General features: G+C 36.8%; 1 protein-coding gene across 2 annotated transcripts in view; it reads right to left on the bottom strand.

Annotated features, from left to right (window-relative positions):
• Positions 1 to 17,674, bottom strand: part of LOC114046241 (transmembrane protein 255B-like) — a 134,328-nt gene that overhangs the window by 109,452 nt on the left and 7,202 nt on the right. For both annotated transcript variants that reach the window (XM_027866499.1, XM_027866498.1), the window contains exon 2: positions 11,825 to 11,967. In XM_027866499.1, coding sequence (XP_027722300.1) covers positions 11,825 to 11,967 — 143 coding nt within the window. The remainder of the gene's footprint in view (positions 1 to 11,824; positions 11,968 to 17,674) is intronic.

The raw sequence follows: 17,674 nt of genomic DNA, 5'->3' as shown, positions 1-17,674 counted from the left end.
CTCAGACACTTACTAGCTAGGTGACCCTAAGCAAGTCACTAAACCCTGTTTGCCTCAGTTCCTTGTCTGTAGAAGGAAAGGGTAAATCACTCCAGTATCTCTGCCAAGAAAACACCAAATGGGGTCATGACAAGTTGGACACAATTGAACAGCAATAACATAGTAAGAAGACTGGGGCAGCTAGTAGTACAGTAGATAGAGAACCAGGCTTAGAGTCAGGAAGATCTGAGTTCAAATGTAGCCTCAGAAACTAATCAATGTTGTAACCCTAGGCAAGTCACTTAACCCCCATTTGCCTCTGTTCCTTATTTATAAAATGCAAACAAACTGGAGAAGAAAATGGTGAAGCATTCTAGTATCTTTGCCAAGAAAATCCCACGGACAAAAGTTCCTGGGGTCATGTAGAGTTGAACACAACTGAGCAACCAAACAACAACAATAGTAAGAGGAAAGGGATAGGTTATTACTGAAAAAAGTAATCCAAAGATGTGAACAAATAGGTCTCACAAGAATTGCAAACTATAGGCAACCATATTAAAGAAAGTTATACTTGTTAATTATAAGAAATGCAAATCAAAACAATGTTGATGTTATACTTCTCACTCAGCAAGTTGGCAAAGATGATAAAAGATGGGAATAGTCAGTGCTGGAAGGATTATGGAAAGACAGGAACACTAATGCTCTGTTAGTGAAACTGTGAATTTGTCTAATCATTCTGGAAAAAATTCAAATTATTCAAAGAAAGTAATTAAAATGCTCATATTCTTTTTTCCCAGATACCCCACTATCACGTTAAATACAGAGCAAATCAATAATATAATGAAAGTTCCCATATACATCAAAATATTTATAGCAACTTTTTTATAGTAGCAAAGAATTGGAAACAAATAAAGGCCCATCAACTGGGGGATGGCTAGACAAATTGTGGTACAAGAATGTAATGGAATATTACTGCTAAAAGAAATGACAGATATGACATATATAAAGAAGTATGGGAAGATTTATATGAACCAATGCTAAGTGAATTAAGCAAGGGTAAGGTAGTAATATGCAAAATGATTACAATAATTTAAATGGAAAAACAAAAACAAAACAATTGAAATGGAATGTTGTAAAATTATAATGACTAATCTTCGTCCCCAAAGAAGAGATATAAGAAAGTTCATTCCTCCCTTCTTTGCTAAGGCAAAGGACTAGGATGTGGGGAAAATACAGATGTCAGAATTTTTTTAAGTGTTAGGTTTTTTGCTGAACTCATTTTTCCCCTTTCTTTTGTTTTTTTTTGTTAAAAATGCCTCTCGGAATAGTATAGCTGACATTTATAAAGCACTCTAAGTTTTTCAAAGTGCACTTCATAGATCTGTTTCATTTGATCCTTATGACATTTCTGTTAGGTTGGTGCCATTGTTATCCACATTTTACAAATGAGTAAACTGAGGTTTAGAAATGTGAAATTACCTATCCAGGGTCATATAGTTACATGTCTAGTAAGTGTCCAAGGTAGAACTTGATCCCAGTTCTTCCTTACTCTTAACTTTAGTGTTCCATCCTATATGCTATGCACCTTCTCTGAATATAAAATATATTCCTTTTAACCAAACTGTTATCTCTTGAGAGTCCCCAGTGTGGCCTAATGAATACTGCACTGGACCCAGAGCCTAGAAGATTTAAATATAAATGCCATCTGGTGACATGAAGTATGTATCTATGGGTATAGCTACATATTTCCACAATTCTTCCAATATTGACTATTCCCATCTTCTTTCATCTTTGCCAATTTGCTGGGTGAGAGGTAAAATGTCAAGTTGTTTTTGATTTGCATTTCTCTTATTGTTAGTAATTGTAGTATTCTCTCTGGGGCTCAGCTTCCCCAATTGTAAAATGAAGGAAATAATTCCTGTAGCACCTACCACACAGGATTACTATGAGAATGAAATGGAAAGTGCTTTGCAAATCTTAAAAAAGGCTAGAGAAATATTCAACCATTATCATTACAATGTAGCTCAAAATCTACGGAATATGATCTAAGTAACCCAAGTTATGAATGAAGTATTAGGAAAGAAGGGAACATGGAACAGAAATACAGGAACTAATTATTTGAAAGCAAATGCTCTGTGCTGGGAAGAAGGAGTCACTTGCTGACAGCCTCCCAGAATGAGTTTGCCTTGGTTTTCTATTTCCATAGCACTCATGATGAATACTGGTGTTAAGTTTTATCCAACAATTAACCACCTTCATGAAGAAGAAGGAATTTTCCAAAATTTTCTTTGTAAATTAAAAACCAAAACACTGAATTGGGAACTGGGAAACCTTGTACTGGAAAAGGGGCTAGAGTGGGAAACAGGAGAGACTGAATCTGAGACACTTCCTCTGGCACTCACCTTATGGCAATGGGCAAACCATGTGGCTTTTCTGAGCCTCACATGGCTCAATGATGGTAATGCCCATGGCACACAATTTCCAGGGTTACTGTGAGATTCAGATAAGGTAAAGTATATAAAGTGTTTTACAAGATTTAAAATGCTACATAAATGTCAGCTTTTTTTAATACTAGCTCAGATGCTGAACTTTCAGAGTGACTTTAGGCCAATCACTTAAATTCCTTGGCACCATTTTCCTCATTTTTAAAATAGGAAGGCTTCATGAAAGACCTCTAAGGTCCCCCTCAGTTCTAACAGTCTATGAGCAGACAAATATCTCATGCTATTTTTTAACTTTAATGTACATCAATACTTCAAGGAGCAATGATTTTTGTTTCCATGGGGACCCTTCACTGATGCATAGCAATCCTCTATGTCTTGGTATATGATCTGTGTGAGCTACTGAACAAAAAAGTAATCACCCTACCACTAGGCAGAGGCAGCTAGGTGGCTCCACAGATAGAACCTTGGACCTGAAGCCATGAAGACCTGAGTTCAAAGCCTGCCTCAAACATTTATAAACAGTATGATCCTAGTCAAGTCACTTCACCTCTGTCTGTTTTAGCTTCCTTAAAGGTAAAATGGGAATAATAATAGCACCTACTTCCCAGGAGTATAGTGAGGATCAAATGAGATCATAGTTATATAATACTTAGGATAGTGCCTAGCACATAGTAGGTGCTTAAGAAATACTTGTTCCCTCCCTCTCCACCAATTTACTAATGAAACAATCCAAAATTAGGACTTCTGAACAAGAATCCTGTAACAAATCCCCAAAGAATGGTCATCCACCTTCACTTGAAGATTTCTAGGTGGGGAAATGCAAGCAAACCATCCCACTTTTAGATTGCTCTAATTATTGGAAGTTTTCCCTTACATCAAACCAAAATTTATTTCTGCAATTTTTCTCCATTCTTCATGGTTCTGCCCTTTGGGGTCAAGTAGTATTAGTCTTTTCAATCAAGTCAACAAATATTAATTAAGCATTTACTATGTGTAAGGTATTGTGTTAGGTACTGGAGATATAGTCAATCTTCAAGTTATACTCCAAGCTGCAAATGTTCTACCACTTTACTTCTAATTCTTGAAATTAGTAATTCCCTTCACTATTCAGCTCAAGAGCCACCTTCTAATAGAGGCCTTTCCTAATTTTTTTTTGCTAAATGCTTCACAAATATTATTTCATTTGATCCTCACAACAACTCTGGAAGGTAGGTGCTTTATTAGTCACATTTTATAAATGAGGACACTGAGACAAATTGAGGCTAAATGACTTTCCCTGGGTCACTTAGCTAGTAAGCATACTTGAGGCTGGATTTAAACAAACCCTAGTGATAGAAATCTATTGTACCATCTATCTGCCTCCTGACAATGTCCCCCCAAAACCCAACCAAAAATTACTTTGTATGTGTGTTTATTTCCTTGTTTGTGCACATGTATTTTCTCTTCAGTAGAATGTGAACTCCTTGAAGAAAGGAACTGTTTTGCCTTTGCCTTTACACACACACACACACACACACATGCACATATAATTAATTATTACATATATAATTACTTTGCTTATATATGTATCTATATAATATACCTATTATATATATATTTAGCAATTCTTGCTTTCAAGGAGCTTCCATCCTACTAATTTCTCTTCCATGTGACAGCCCTTTAAATGCCTAAAGACAATTATCAAGTTCCATACTGAGTCTTGTCTTCCCCAGGCTAAATAGCCCTAGTATCTTTAATTCGTATGGCATTGCCTCTAGCCTTTCATCTTTCTGGTTGCCCTCCTTGGATAATCTCTAGCTTGGATAATCTAATTGTGGATAATCAATGTCCTTAAAATAGAGCACTCAGAAATTAACATAATACACCAGTGCAAAATACTATAAAACTAGCACTTCCCTAAGCAAGTATTATATGTCTCTCTTTATACAACCCAAGATTGCATTAAGGTGGGGGGGGGCATAGGGGAGGAGCTGGCTTCCATGTCATACTGTTGATTTATATTGAGCATTCAAGTTTACTAAAATCCTCAGATTACTCTTACATGAATTGATATGTAGCTATGTCTGCCCCAATACTGTAACTTGTTTTTTTTTAAATCAACCTCACAAGTAAAAGATTTTGTTTTTCTTCCTATTTGATTTCATTTTATTAGATTTGGCCATTTATTCTCACCACTCAAGATCTTTTGAGATCTGACTCTGCTAACCCTCTCAGCTTCCAGTCTGATCTATCTCTTGCCACTGGACCCAGATGGCTCCAGAGGAGAGGATAAGGTTGGTGGTTTTACACAGCCCTCCCTCACTTAAATCCAATTCATTTGCAAGTCATGGCATCACCTTCCTGAAGTCATGGTCTGCTTTGAGAATAAAGAACAAACAACAACCAAAAATTTAATAAACATGCCATCCTTGCCTTACCTAAATAGCCAATTAAATGACTGAAAAATTCAGGACCAAGGGCAGATCCTTTAGACACTCCACTACTAGAGACTTCCTTCCAAGAAAATATTAGGCTATTCTTTGTGTCTGGAGGACATTCAACCAGTTCTAGATCCTTCTAAGTTTATTCTCAACTAGACCACCTTACTCCTTGTCTACAAAAGCATTATGCAAGAATTTGTGAAATATCTTGCTGAAATCCAGGTATATTATATGTCTATATAGGAGTCAGGGGATGACAGTGAGAGCATTCCAGGCCACTTCTTCCAGTCCAAAGTCCATTTTCCTTGGTGAGAAATGAGAAGCAAAATACAGTTATCCCTTCCACCTTGTGGAGGGCAGGCAGCACTTAGGGGCACAGTGGCCCCCATGATAGGGAAAGTCCAAGTAAAAATTTTTGGCCGGCCCTTCATACCAAAGAAGTCTGAATTATTGTGGTACTAAAAGATAAAATATGTTGATAATAGATCCTATACATTTACTTTATGCATTTCTGAGTTTCTAGACTTTTTCTGTGTCATCTCCTGGCCTTTGTGTGTCATCTGCAGCTTCCAAAAAAATTCTAAAGAATTCCTATTTAATTTCTTATGCCAGTCTGTGGAAGGGCTAACTGTAGTCATTGAGTACAACTAGGTCCTGATTAGTGTGAATAATGAATCCCCTGAAGTGTCTGCATTATTTGAATTTGTGTGCATATTGCTGTTGCACTGGAAATAATTACCATATTTTACATAATTATCACTTAGAATAGTGTGAATTCATATACAGTATGGGCACTTCAGGGGATTCATTACTTGAACTAATCAGAATCTACTTATAGGGCTTTCTTTGCTTCTTTATCCGTGATCATCTACTCCAGACTTCAAAACAATGGTCCTAGTTCTTCTCTGATCTTCCTCTAGCTTCAACATAGTTTTGGTAAAAGAGTTCTTTCTGTGGTTGTCAGCATTCATCATTACCTTCAGCTCATTCTGAGCTTTAATGCTCCAGAGGCTACTAATAGCACTATCCCATGCTTTTGTGTTTATCCTCTGTCTCTCCCTCACTTGTTATCACTCATAAATTTATTTTGAAAATATAAGTTGCCCATATGATTGAAATGGAATATTATTGTGCTATAAGAAATGATGAGCAGGATGATTTCAGAAAAACCTGGAAACACTTACATAAACTGATACAGAGTGAAGTGAGCAGAACCAGGAGAACATTGTACATAGCAGCAGTAATATTGTACAATGAGCAACTGTGAATGACTGAGCTATTCTTAGCAATACAATGATCCAAGACAATCCCAAAGGACTCATGATGAAAAATGTTATCTGCCTCCAGAGAAAGAGTTGATGGCATCTGAATACAGACCAAAGCATGCTATTTTCTGCTTTCTTTATTTTTTGTTTGAGTTTTCTTCCACAAAATGACTAATATGGAAATATGTTTTGTATGTTTTAAATGCACATGTATAACCTATATCAGAATGCTTACATCTCGGGGGCAGGGGGGAAGGCAGGAGGAAGGACAGAATTTGGAATTCAAAACTTTAAAAAAAAAGAATGTTAAAAATTATTTTTACACGTAATTGGGGAAAATTTTTTTAAAGGAAGAAAATTTAAGTTGCCCAACACATATTTAGAAAGACATTGGTCCAATACTCAAGAGAAAATTTCAATTCATATTGTAATGCTGGCAATAGAATGCTTCCTGAAAACCCTTCAGTAAAACCCCAGTATAAACTTTAGCAAGCATGATATGTTATGGACCTAGGCATTAGGCATATTCTTTGAGTATAATACATGGTCTACAATCAATCAACAGTGTTCCATGAGTCTCCATTTCTAGCTTGCTAGAGCACACCAAAGCCACTTTACTGGCCCTGCCATTAAGAATAGGCTCATCTTTGTTCTAGGATAAGAAATGAGAGCAGAAAATCAGCACAGACACTTCAGTACAATTTTTTAAATATATAATTCTCCAATAGGACTCATTCTTTAACTATTTTTCAACAATAACTTCTGAAAGCCTGCTGAGGATTTTCCCATTTACAACACAGACATCATTTTCTTCCTAAGACCAGCTCATTACAATGAATTGCTGGCTTGTACACAGGAACTTTAATTAGTGTCCCACATAAGTCATTTAAATGACACATTTGTCAAGTCAATGAATACAGAGAATTCATTCTTTCCACGATTTAATTCCAAAAACATACTTTAAACAATCTTGTTCCATTTAGAATATTTTGATCCATTGCCAAAATATTTATATTTCTTAGAGAATCATATCTGCAATGATATTCTATTTATATTTTAATGTCATTAATAATTACTTATTAGGATAAATATTAAATAAATTAAATTTCTAAAGAAAAAATTCTAACTATTTGTTGATCCAATGTTTTTCCATGCACTTGCAGAAAAATCATGTATTTCTAAAACCGCAGAGGGAAAGCCTTTACTATTGGCAGCTTAGATCCTTGCCCTCTCTCTTCACAGCTGTACCCACACATTCACCTAAAGGATGTACTGAAAGATGCTTATGCCAGAGCATATCAAGAGAAGAACCTCTTATGGGATTCCCCAGTGCCTACATTCTGACTTCTGGCTAACAGTGGCAGCTGGCTATGCTCAAAAAAAAAATCTATAAACAAAGAAGTCATTTTTACAAGTTTCTTACAGTCAGGAAAACAACTAAAAGTAAGAGGCAAGGCATTCTCCAAAGCATTCCAACGGAGGAGCTGTGAAAAGAGGTGGAGAAGATATGTGACAGTGACCAATGTGAAAGGGAGAGTAGATTCCATTTTTTAAATTTTTTTTTTAACTAAACTGAGTTCAAATTGAGGACCTGTCACTGACTAGGGAACTTGGTCAAGTCACTTAACTTCTTGTCAGTCTCTTCTTCCTCATCTGTAAAATGGGGATAATAACAACACCAACCTCACAGGGTTTTTATAAGGATTAAATGCCCTTGGCAAACCTAAAAGTATATGTGTTAGCTATTTTTATTATTAAAACCATAGGGGTGACTCATCAAAGCTATGTTTGCTAAGGAAAAGGGATGATTAAGAGTTGAAGATATTCTGAGGAAATAAAGTTTAAAAAAAAAAGAAAACAAACCCTTACAATTAGAGGAATGGAAGAATGAATTATGAAGTGGAATTAACACCAAGCTGGGATTCTGAAGTCTGGGATTCTAGTTCCAGGTCCATTCCCTCCTTATCCTACCTATATGACCTTAAACCAGTCACTTCACTCCCTGAGTCCCAATATTTTCACATGTGAAATTAAGGGGTCAGACTAGATCATCCCTAAGGTTCTTTCTAGTTCTAAAATTCTATGCTTTTCCATGACCCAAAGTATCCATATTGACAATCTACATAGAACAAACTAGGCTAATTTAATTCATTTTAACTATGTCTACATAGTGCCAATCTCATGTCACCTTTCATTTCCAGATTGCCCTTAACATTTCTGAAAGAAAAATACTGTTCTGAAAGCAGGAACAGGAGGTATAAAAATCACGTACATTTCACTCTACTTCTTTCTTATTCTTAGGTTTAGTATATGTAGCACAATAGGTGATTTTGAAAGGGGAAACTAGGGCTCAGTAAATTTAAAAGTATACACTCACGACCTCACAGCCTCTAAGAAAACTCTACCTTTGGAAAGAACAAAACATAATGACAGGAAATGGAATTTACACAAGGAGATCTGGTAGAATTTTATTTATATTGGTTTATATTGTCAACCTAGATAATTCACCAAAGATGGGAAATTCAAGGTACATCAGTCAATGATAAATCAACCTTGAAATATTTTTAAGTGTCTCCTACTGCCAGGCACTGTGCTAGACATAGAGATACAAAGAAAAAATAAAATGGTCTCTGCCCTCAAGGAGCTTACATTCTATCAGAGAAAACCACATGTGCATATACACAAAATAAATACAAGGTAATCTCTGGTGAGAGGGAGGGGGTCAGCTGAAGGGATCAGGAAAGGTGTCACTTGGCATTTGGAGTAAACTTTAAGTTAGAGATTCTAAGAGGCAAAAGTATGCAAGGTAAGACATTATCATCACTCAGTATAGTCTAGAGTGAATTTAATCCAAGTTCTCTGTTTCTGTTGCAGAATGCTCTCCAGAGGTTGTGTCCAAGGATTGACTTGTTTGCCTTAGGGCATTGCCCCTGCTCCTACTACATACCTACTACAATGTACTACACTAGGGTTTGTTTGGTTTTTTCCCTCTTTCTGCTTCTGAAGTTCCCTCTGTCCGTGCAGCCCCCTACTCCCATTGGAGACTTCTTCACTGAACCACCATTTTGCAGAAGGGCCCAGGCCAGCCATCCTTCATTATTTTCTCATTGTTCTGCTTCTGACTCTCTGGGATTCACCACCATGCCCCTAGGCAGGTACCTGCCTATCCCCTTGTCAGCTCCCTTTTATGTGCTGTCTTCTCCTGTTAGACTATAAGCTCCTTGAGGGCAGTCTTTCTTTCTTTTTGCTTGTATTTGTTTCCCTGCCTATTAGCCCCATGCCTGGCACGTATAGTAAGCAATGCTTCTTGACTTGACTTGACCAGAATTTTTTCATAGTTGCAAGTGTATAAAGTGGATCATTCACCAAAGATGAGAGATTCAAGGTGCATTAGTCAATGATAAATCAACCTTGAAGGACAGAGGATAGATGATAAGAAACCAGGAGAGTTAGAGGAGGAAGCCAAGGGAGAGAGAAGGGCCATGGGGCCAATAAATTTACTTTGGCCTATCTATGCTACATAAATAATGTCTCCTTGGACACTGGCCTAGATGGAATTCCATGAAATGCCTTCCACTAAACTGTCTAGAGATAAGTGAATTGCTCTGGGACAGAGTTAAGATTTCAATGAATTCCATGATGAACCGAAATACCTGGAGACCCAAAAGCATCCTGATGGACTATGATAGTGGTATCAAATTCCAATAGGAACAGATCCCTGTGGGCTGCATATTACTTTAGAAAACCACAAGTTAACATTATCTGTGTTGTATTGTATCTTTATTTATTTTGTTAAACATTTCCTAATTATGTTTTAATCTGGTTCTGTAAAGGGAGCTTCTGGGCAGCAAGTTTTATACCTCTGGACTAGAACACTGGGCTGAATGTAGAAATATGGTAAAAGTCTTCTACTTGGATTTAAAAAAACTTCACAAGTTCAAGATGGGGAAGACATAGTTAGATCGCAGTTTGTCTTTAAATGATATGGGTATTTCAGTGGTATAAAAGTTTAATATGAGATTATGATGTGATGTGATATCTCCAAAAATCTAATGGGACCTTGGGTTGCATTAAGAAGCATAGCTATCAGAAATAAAGAGACTATCATCATGGTATATTCACTCTACTCTGGATCAGAACAAATCTGTAGTATTGGGTTCAATTGTGGACACCATATTTTGGGAAGGAAATTGATAAACTGTAGAATGTCCAGAGGAAGCCAATCAGACTGGTGAAGAACCTCAAATCCATGTCACATGAAGACAGAATGAAGGAACTGGGGATGATTAAACTAGAAGCAGCTAGGTGGTATAGTGGACAGAACACCAAACCTAGAGTTAGGAAAATTTAAATCCAAATCCAGCCTCAGATACTCACTAGTTGTTTGACTTTGGGCAAATCATTTAACCTCAGTTTGCCTCAGTTTCCTCAACTGTAAAATGGAGATAATATTCGGGTTGTTGTGATGGCAAAATTATATTTGGAAAGTACTTTGTAAACTGGAAAATGCAGGAATGCCCATCAATTGAAGAATGACTGAACGAGTTGTGATATATGATTGTGATGGAATACTACAGTGCTATAAGAAATGATGAGCTTAATGGTCTTAGAAAAACATGGAAAGACTTGCATGAAATAATGAAGAGTGAAATGAGCAGAACCAAGAGAACATTGCACATAATATCAGCAATATTATTTTCAGAATGACTTTGAGCAAATAAATTATTTTGACTATTATAAATACCCAAATTAACTATAAATGACATATGAAGAAAGATGCTGTCTGCATCCAGAAAAACTGATAGATAGATGTACAGAATATATATATATATATGTATATATATATCAACTTGGCATATATATATGTATATATATATATATTCTCTATGGCATCTCTAGGGCAGTTGGGGGTAGGAAGGAAGAAAAAAAAGGATTAAAAAAGAAATTTACATGATAATTTTGATGTATATTTCAAAGGAATAGGAAGTTGTGCATAGTAGATTTGCAATTTCATGAACAATCATCTTTTTTATTGTACTATGTTATGGAAATGCTTGTTTTATTCCACAAATTAAAAATAAAATATTTTTTTAAAAAGTAAAATACTTTGCAAACCTTAAACACTATATAAATGCTACTTATTATTATTGTTTTTATTATTATTATAGAAGACTCAAGGGGAACATGATAGCTGCCTTCAAGCATCTGGAAGGCAGTATTATAGAAAAGGGATTGTACTTGTTCTGTTAGATTTGAAGGTAGAAATGGGAGGAAGAGATAGCAGTTACAAAAAAAAAGAAATTTTAGGTTTCATATAAGGAAAAGAGCTACCCAAAAGTAAAAGGAGCTGCTTTGGGAGGTAGTGAATTTACTTTCACTGAAAGTCTTTAAGCTAAGATGGTATAAACACTTGTTGGGAATGTTGGAGAGAGCATCTGTTCAGGTATGTGTTGGACTAAATGGCCACTCAACCCTCCTTCTAACTCTGAAATTCTGTAATTTTGTAATAGAGGGGAGGGGGTGGTTTCTGTATCAACATCTGAAACTAGTATTACCCAGACACATGGGCTGGACCATAAGCTTTCTGTGATTTTAATTTCCAATTTCATAGCACAAAACAATTAGAAAAGGCTCTAAGAAATGTGAATTTTCCTTGTCCACACCACAAATGGCACCTTCTGGCACACCATCCCAAGCACACCTGTGCTGCACTCACAATAATTCCTGGATAGTAGCCTCCCACAGTCACATTCTCAGTTCTGGTCGTTGCTGCAAGGCCAATGGTCAGTATGAAGATGGATGCCACCAGCAGAGAGACAGCAAACCAAAGAGAAATCTGCTTTCTTTTTGCAAACTGCCCTGTGGAAGAGGTGAGGGGGAGAAAAAGCTGTTAAAAATAAAATAACATGGGTGCAAAGATAAATGTTTTAACAAACATGGTACATGTTCAAAGAGCTACGAATGTATTTCTCATATATATCTGCTAATGCAAAATAAACAGTTTGGGGGAAAGTTATCCAGAAGAGCTAGACCAACCATCTTAGGTTCATTTAAGAGGTCAAACAACACTATTGACTTAATAAAATAATGTAGTGCTGTGTTCTTTGTTCTAAAATGAAAGACTTTTGGTCAAAGCAGCAAACAAATATTAAGTAACTACTGTATGCAGTATACTATGCTAGGTGCTGGGGAAAATACAAGGATTAGACAAGACATGGTCTCTTCTTTCATGGAGTTCACATGACTTGTAAACATGAGTCAAGAGTTTTGGGAAGTAACTTCATCAGGCAAACCTTCAAACATAGGAAGCAAGACAAAATCATAAGTGAATACTTGGGCTATACTAGTTTGCAGGGACCTACTGAGGTAGAATCAGGCAGCGAGGTGATGTAGTAGATAGAGCACTGGGCTTGGAATTAGGAAGATTCGTCTTCCTGAGTTCAAATCCAACCTCAGACTTACTAGCTATGTGACCTTGGGGAAGTCATTTCACCCTGTTTGTCTGAGTTCCTCATAGCCTAAATGAGATGGAGAAGGAAATGGCAAACCACGGCAATATCTTTGCCAAGAAAACTCCAAATGGGGTTGTGAAGAGTTGAACATGACTGAACAATAATACTGAGTTACAATCAGGATCTTTGCCTTTTACTGCCACCAACCCAAGGTACGGGGGCTAAGGGTTTGCAGTATGTGGGCCAAATACAGTCTTCTGCCTATTTCTATATGACTGGAAAGCTAAGATGATTTTTATACTTTTAAATAAAGTTTTGTTGAAAAACAGGTGGCCTGAATTTGACCCTTGGACCATAGTTTGCTGACCCACTGGGCTACATCATCCAGAACACACACCCCTCCTCACAGTGAGTTATATAGCACACTTTCAAGCCAGTCTTTGAGGGTGTGATGGAAACTGCTTTTCTACAGGTAGCAAGACTACTTAAAGGTGCAAGCCCTATACAGGTAAGCAATTGTTAATAACAGAATCCAGTATTGTCCAACGTGGGAAACCATTTTTACTAGGGTCCTTCAATCTGAATACTTCTAGCCATCCAGCCTATTTCCAGACAATCAACAAGTTATCAGCACTTTTTTTACTATGTAGCAAGGAATAATTCACAAGCCCTGTATTCATATGACTTGGGCAAGTCACAATCTCTGAGTCTCCATTTCTTTATCTATAAAATGACAGGCTAAGATTATATGGGTTCTGAGTTTCCTTCCAATTCTAGATCTATGATCCTATGGTTCTTAGGTCCCCAATAAATCTATATGTTCTTTCTAGTGCTGGGGAATGTTCTCAGTTCAACTTTCCCTGGCCACCAGGTAATTCTATGTAGTTTGTGTCCTTGTCTTTCTCTTACAGTCTAGGTTAAATTATATTTCTCCAGCTACCCTAAAAGTATGTGTGTTTTCTGTTATCTAGCTTCTACTGCACTAGATAGATTCCATCTAAGACCCACTCTCCAATGAGAATTCTAGGTTCCTCTAGGTTTATGGTTCTTTAGATCCCCACACATTCAACACATTCAATCCCAATCTCTCTCTCTCTCTCTCTCTCTCTCTCTCTCTCTCTCTCTCTCTCTCTCCCTCTCTCTCTCTCTCTCTCTCTCTCTCTCTCTCTCTCTCTCTCTCTCTCTCTCTCTCTCTCTCTCTCTCTCTCCCCCTTCCTTTTCCTCCCCTCCCCTCAACATAAAGTTTTCTTGTTTTAAATGTTCCAAAGATACATGATTTCATCAGTATGCTCCTTCCAGGAAATTTTAATGATCTAGAATTTCATAGATGTTGGTCCTCCCTCCCTTCCTTCTCATCTAACAGGATTCTTGTCCATGTCTTCCCATAAAGCATCTACAAATTATCTACCCAACACAATAAAGACCTTCCTCTAAATCAGGGGCTTTTAATTTTGTTTTGAGTCATGGACCCTTTTGGCAGTCTGATGAAGCCTATGGACCCCATCTCAGAATAATATTTTTCAATGCACAAAATAAAATATATAGGATTAAAAAGGAAATTAATTATATTGAAAAAAAGATATGATTTTTTTCCTATCCGCTAATGAAATCTAACCAAGGGGTCCATGGACCCCAGATTAAGAATCCCATCTCTAAGTGTTTTAACAGTTTCTTAGGTAGCAGGGCAGCACTTGGACTGTCCATTTGTTATACTTTGCCCCTGCTCCAGGACTGGCTTACCCATTTTTCCACTCATATATTTCCTGGATAATGTCTTTTGCACCCCTCTTTACATCCAAGTTATTATTGGAAAGATACTGCAGATCATTTACATTCCCCATGCACCTCTCCAGTGACCTATGGACCATGTGAAATTTTGGTTCTCTGTTTCCATATGATTTGCAACCATATGGTATCACCATAAAAACAGAGAGAGAGAGAGAGAGAGAGAGAGAGAGAGAGAGAGAGAGAGATTGATTAAGTGACTTGCCCAGGGTCACACTCTCAGTATGTGTCAGGGGAAGGATATGAACCAGGGTCTTCTTGATTCTAATTCTTTATCCACTAAGTCATGTTGCCTGTCACACATACTAAAATACTCTCACATACAACACACATAGACACATACAAAATGCTTTTTAACTCAATTGAATTCAACAAGCATTTCTTGAATGCCTGCTCTATGGCAGACACCGTGCTAGGCAAAGGCAGAATTAAGATAGTTCTTGGCCTAACGAATCTTTCTTCTACCGAGTACTATATTATAATCAATCACTCACCTAGCATTTATTTTATTTTATTTTTGGCGGGGCTCGGCAATGGGGTTAAGTGACTTACCGAGGGTCACACAGCTAGTAAGTGCTATGTGTCTGAGGCTGGATTTGAACTCAGGTCCTCCTGAATATGGAGCCGGTGCTCTATCCACTGCAACACCTAGCTGCCCCTCATTTATTAAATACCCACTATGTGCTAGGCACAGGGGAACAATGACAAAAACTAAATTATCTCTGCCCTCAAGGAGCTTACATTCTACTGAAATTCAAACCATGCTGACTCTCTTCCTTCTCCCATACAAACTACAATGCCCTGTCCTCACCTTTCATGAGCTCTGTTCACTGAAATATCCATCATCTGGTGACTAACCTTCCAATGAAGAGCCTTTCCAGGTTTACCTAGGTTGGATCTCTTTATATCAACACACAATGGAAGGTCAATTATACTTAAAGACTTTCCAGTTTGGGAAACTTCAGTAGAACTCAGACTACATTGGCACAGCCTTCAGGAATGGAAAGTTACCTCCAAAGCATGATCATAGTATAATACTCAGTAGGTTGTAAATTTCTTGAGGGCAGGACTGTTTTCATTTTGTCTCTGTATCTGTAGTGTCTAGCCTGTGTTTTGCATTAAGTAGAGTAAGACTTTACAGAAATCACAGGATCATAGATTTAGAGATGGAAGGGTCCTTAAAGACCACCTAGCCTCAGTCTCTTAATTTTATAGATGGAAAAACTCAAGCCTAGAGAAATTAAGTGACTTGTCTGAGATATACAGATATTTAGTGACAGAGTTAGTTTGGGAACCTCAGTTTTCTGATTCCAAATACATTATTGTTTCCACTATACCTCAAAATCACAAACATCAGCATAATTGCATTAAAGATACCACATATTCATACAGAGGCTATTGTTGTTCAGGAGGATAAATAAGCAATACATCATGCACGATCTAAGAAAAAATTTATTTTCCCCTATAAGCTGTATCTAATTTATTTCAGCTTAATTTTAAAGCAAGTTATATGGTAGGCAAAATACTGTGTTCTCTCCTTATTATTATAAGACTTTTAATTTTGGAATTGTGACTTATTTCCCTTTATAATTTGAGGGGAAAATCTTTCATTTGAGTTATAACTACTTCTATCTACCAGAAATATATACACCTACACATCTAAAGTGCTTCATAGAGGGTTTAACAGCAAAGAGAAAAGAAGCTTAATTGACAAATATTCAAAAATAAATTAAATGAAAGCATAAATCAATAGGTAAAATCAAAATAACTTTTCTAATATAAGGAAAAAACATTCTATTTTTTAATCTAAATGACTTAACAAAGTCTTCTTCAGGAGTGACCATTTATTTCAGAAACAAGACAAAAACTGGTATAGTACATCTTCCCCAAGTCCCAGGCAAACTCCATTTTTCTTGCCCTTTGCTTATTCCCACACTTTGGTGCAATATTCCATAGGGATCTCTAACCTTGAATCAACTTCCCTCTACTCAACTACTGTGATGCCACCTCTGTTTCCTCTGTCAAATCCCTCTTCAGCATATGCTTCTTTTGAAAAATTCATCATGAGATACTCTCTATACATAAAAGCCCTAAGAATCAACTCAAGAACATAATGTGTTATTAATGCCTAATTACCCAAGGTGTAAGGGCACTGGATTTGGAGCAAGAGGACTTCAGTTTAAATCCCAGCTCTAGCTACTTACTACCCATGTGATACTGGCAATTCACTTTTATTCTCTAGGCATCAGTTTCCTCACCTGTAAAAAGAAGGAGGTCAAAGACAGAGGGAAAAACATCCTTAAATACAAGAAGATATTTATAGCAACACTTTTTGCAATGGTAAAGAACTGGAAATAAAATAGATGCTCATAAGTAGAAGAATGGCTAAACAGGTTATGGTAATATAAAATAAGGCATTACAAGAAATTAAGAATGTGATAGACACAAAGAAGCCCAGGAAGACTTATAGTAAGTATATAAGTAAGCAGAACCAGGAAAACATCATACACAATGATCACAAAAATGTAAATGGAAAGAACAAAAAGCTAACCTTGAATGTATAATCATCAAACTCTGCTCTGGAGAAGAGATGAGGAAATGTGTCTATCTCACTTCTTTGCAGAGGTAGGGTACTATGGGTATGGAACGATGCCTATAATGTCAGAATGACTTGATTTATTGGCTAGTTTTGCTAAACTGCTTTTTCCCCCTTTTTTATTCTTTGTTAAAAAAAAAGATAGTCCTCTGGATAGGGAAGGGGGCTATATATTTGATAAAAAAGGTATAAAAACAAAAGATATCCATGAAAATTGAATATTTGATATAAAAATGAAGGGGTTGGACCAAATGATGTCTAAATCTTTTCTGTTCTAATGTTCTACGAATGTATCCATATATAGATTAAACAGATGTTAGATTAACCATGGAAGCTGGAACTTTCCTTTGGTCCACAAATTCCTATGAATTTACTTCTCAAGTCATCCCCATACTGTTGCCCAGTGTTCTCCAGACCTAGAACATGAGAGCAATGAGCAAGAGCATGGGTTCCAATAAATATTTATTGACTGACTGGCTGATGGACATTAATTATTCCAACCATTAGCACAAGAATTGGTCACACACATTCCTGCCAACTTTTCTCTTTGTGATGCTCAATAGACCTTCTGCAGATTCTGGGTTCTATTGTCCATGTTGAATTTAGAATGTGAACCAGTCATATATGTTTAGTTGTAGGTTCTTAAGGTTAAAAATATAAACACCTTTCTGTTATTCAACAACCATTTCTTAAGTATCAACCATAGTCAAAATATTAGGCACCTTTGTATCCC

The sequence above is a fragment of the Vombatus ursinus genome, unplaced genomic scaffold, assembly GCF_900497805.2.
Source record: "Vombatus ursinus unplaced genomic scaffold, bare-nosed wombat genome assembly UNPS02014781.1, whole genome shotgun sequence".
Classification (NCBI taxonomy): Eukaryota; Metazoa; Chordata; class Mammalia; order Diprotodontia; family Vombatidae; genus Vombatus; species Vombatus ursinus.
This window is presented reverse-complemented; position numbering and strand designations above follow the sequence as displayed.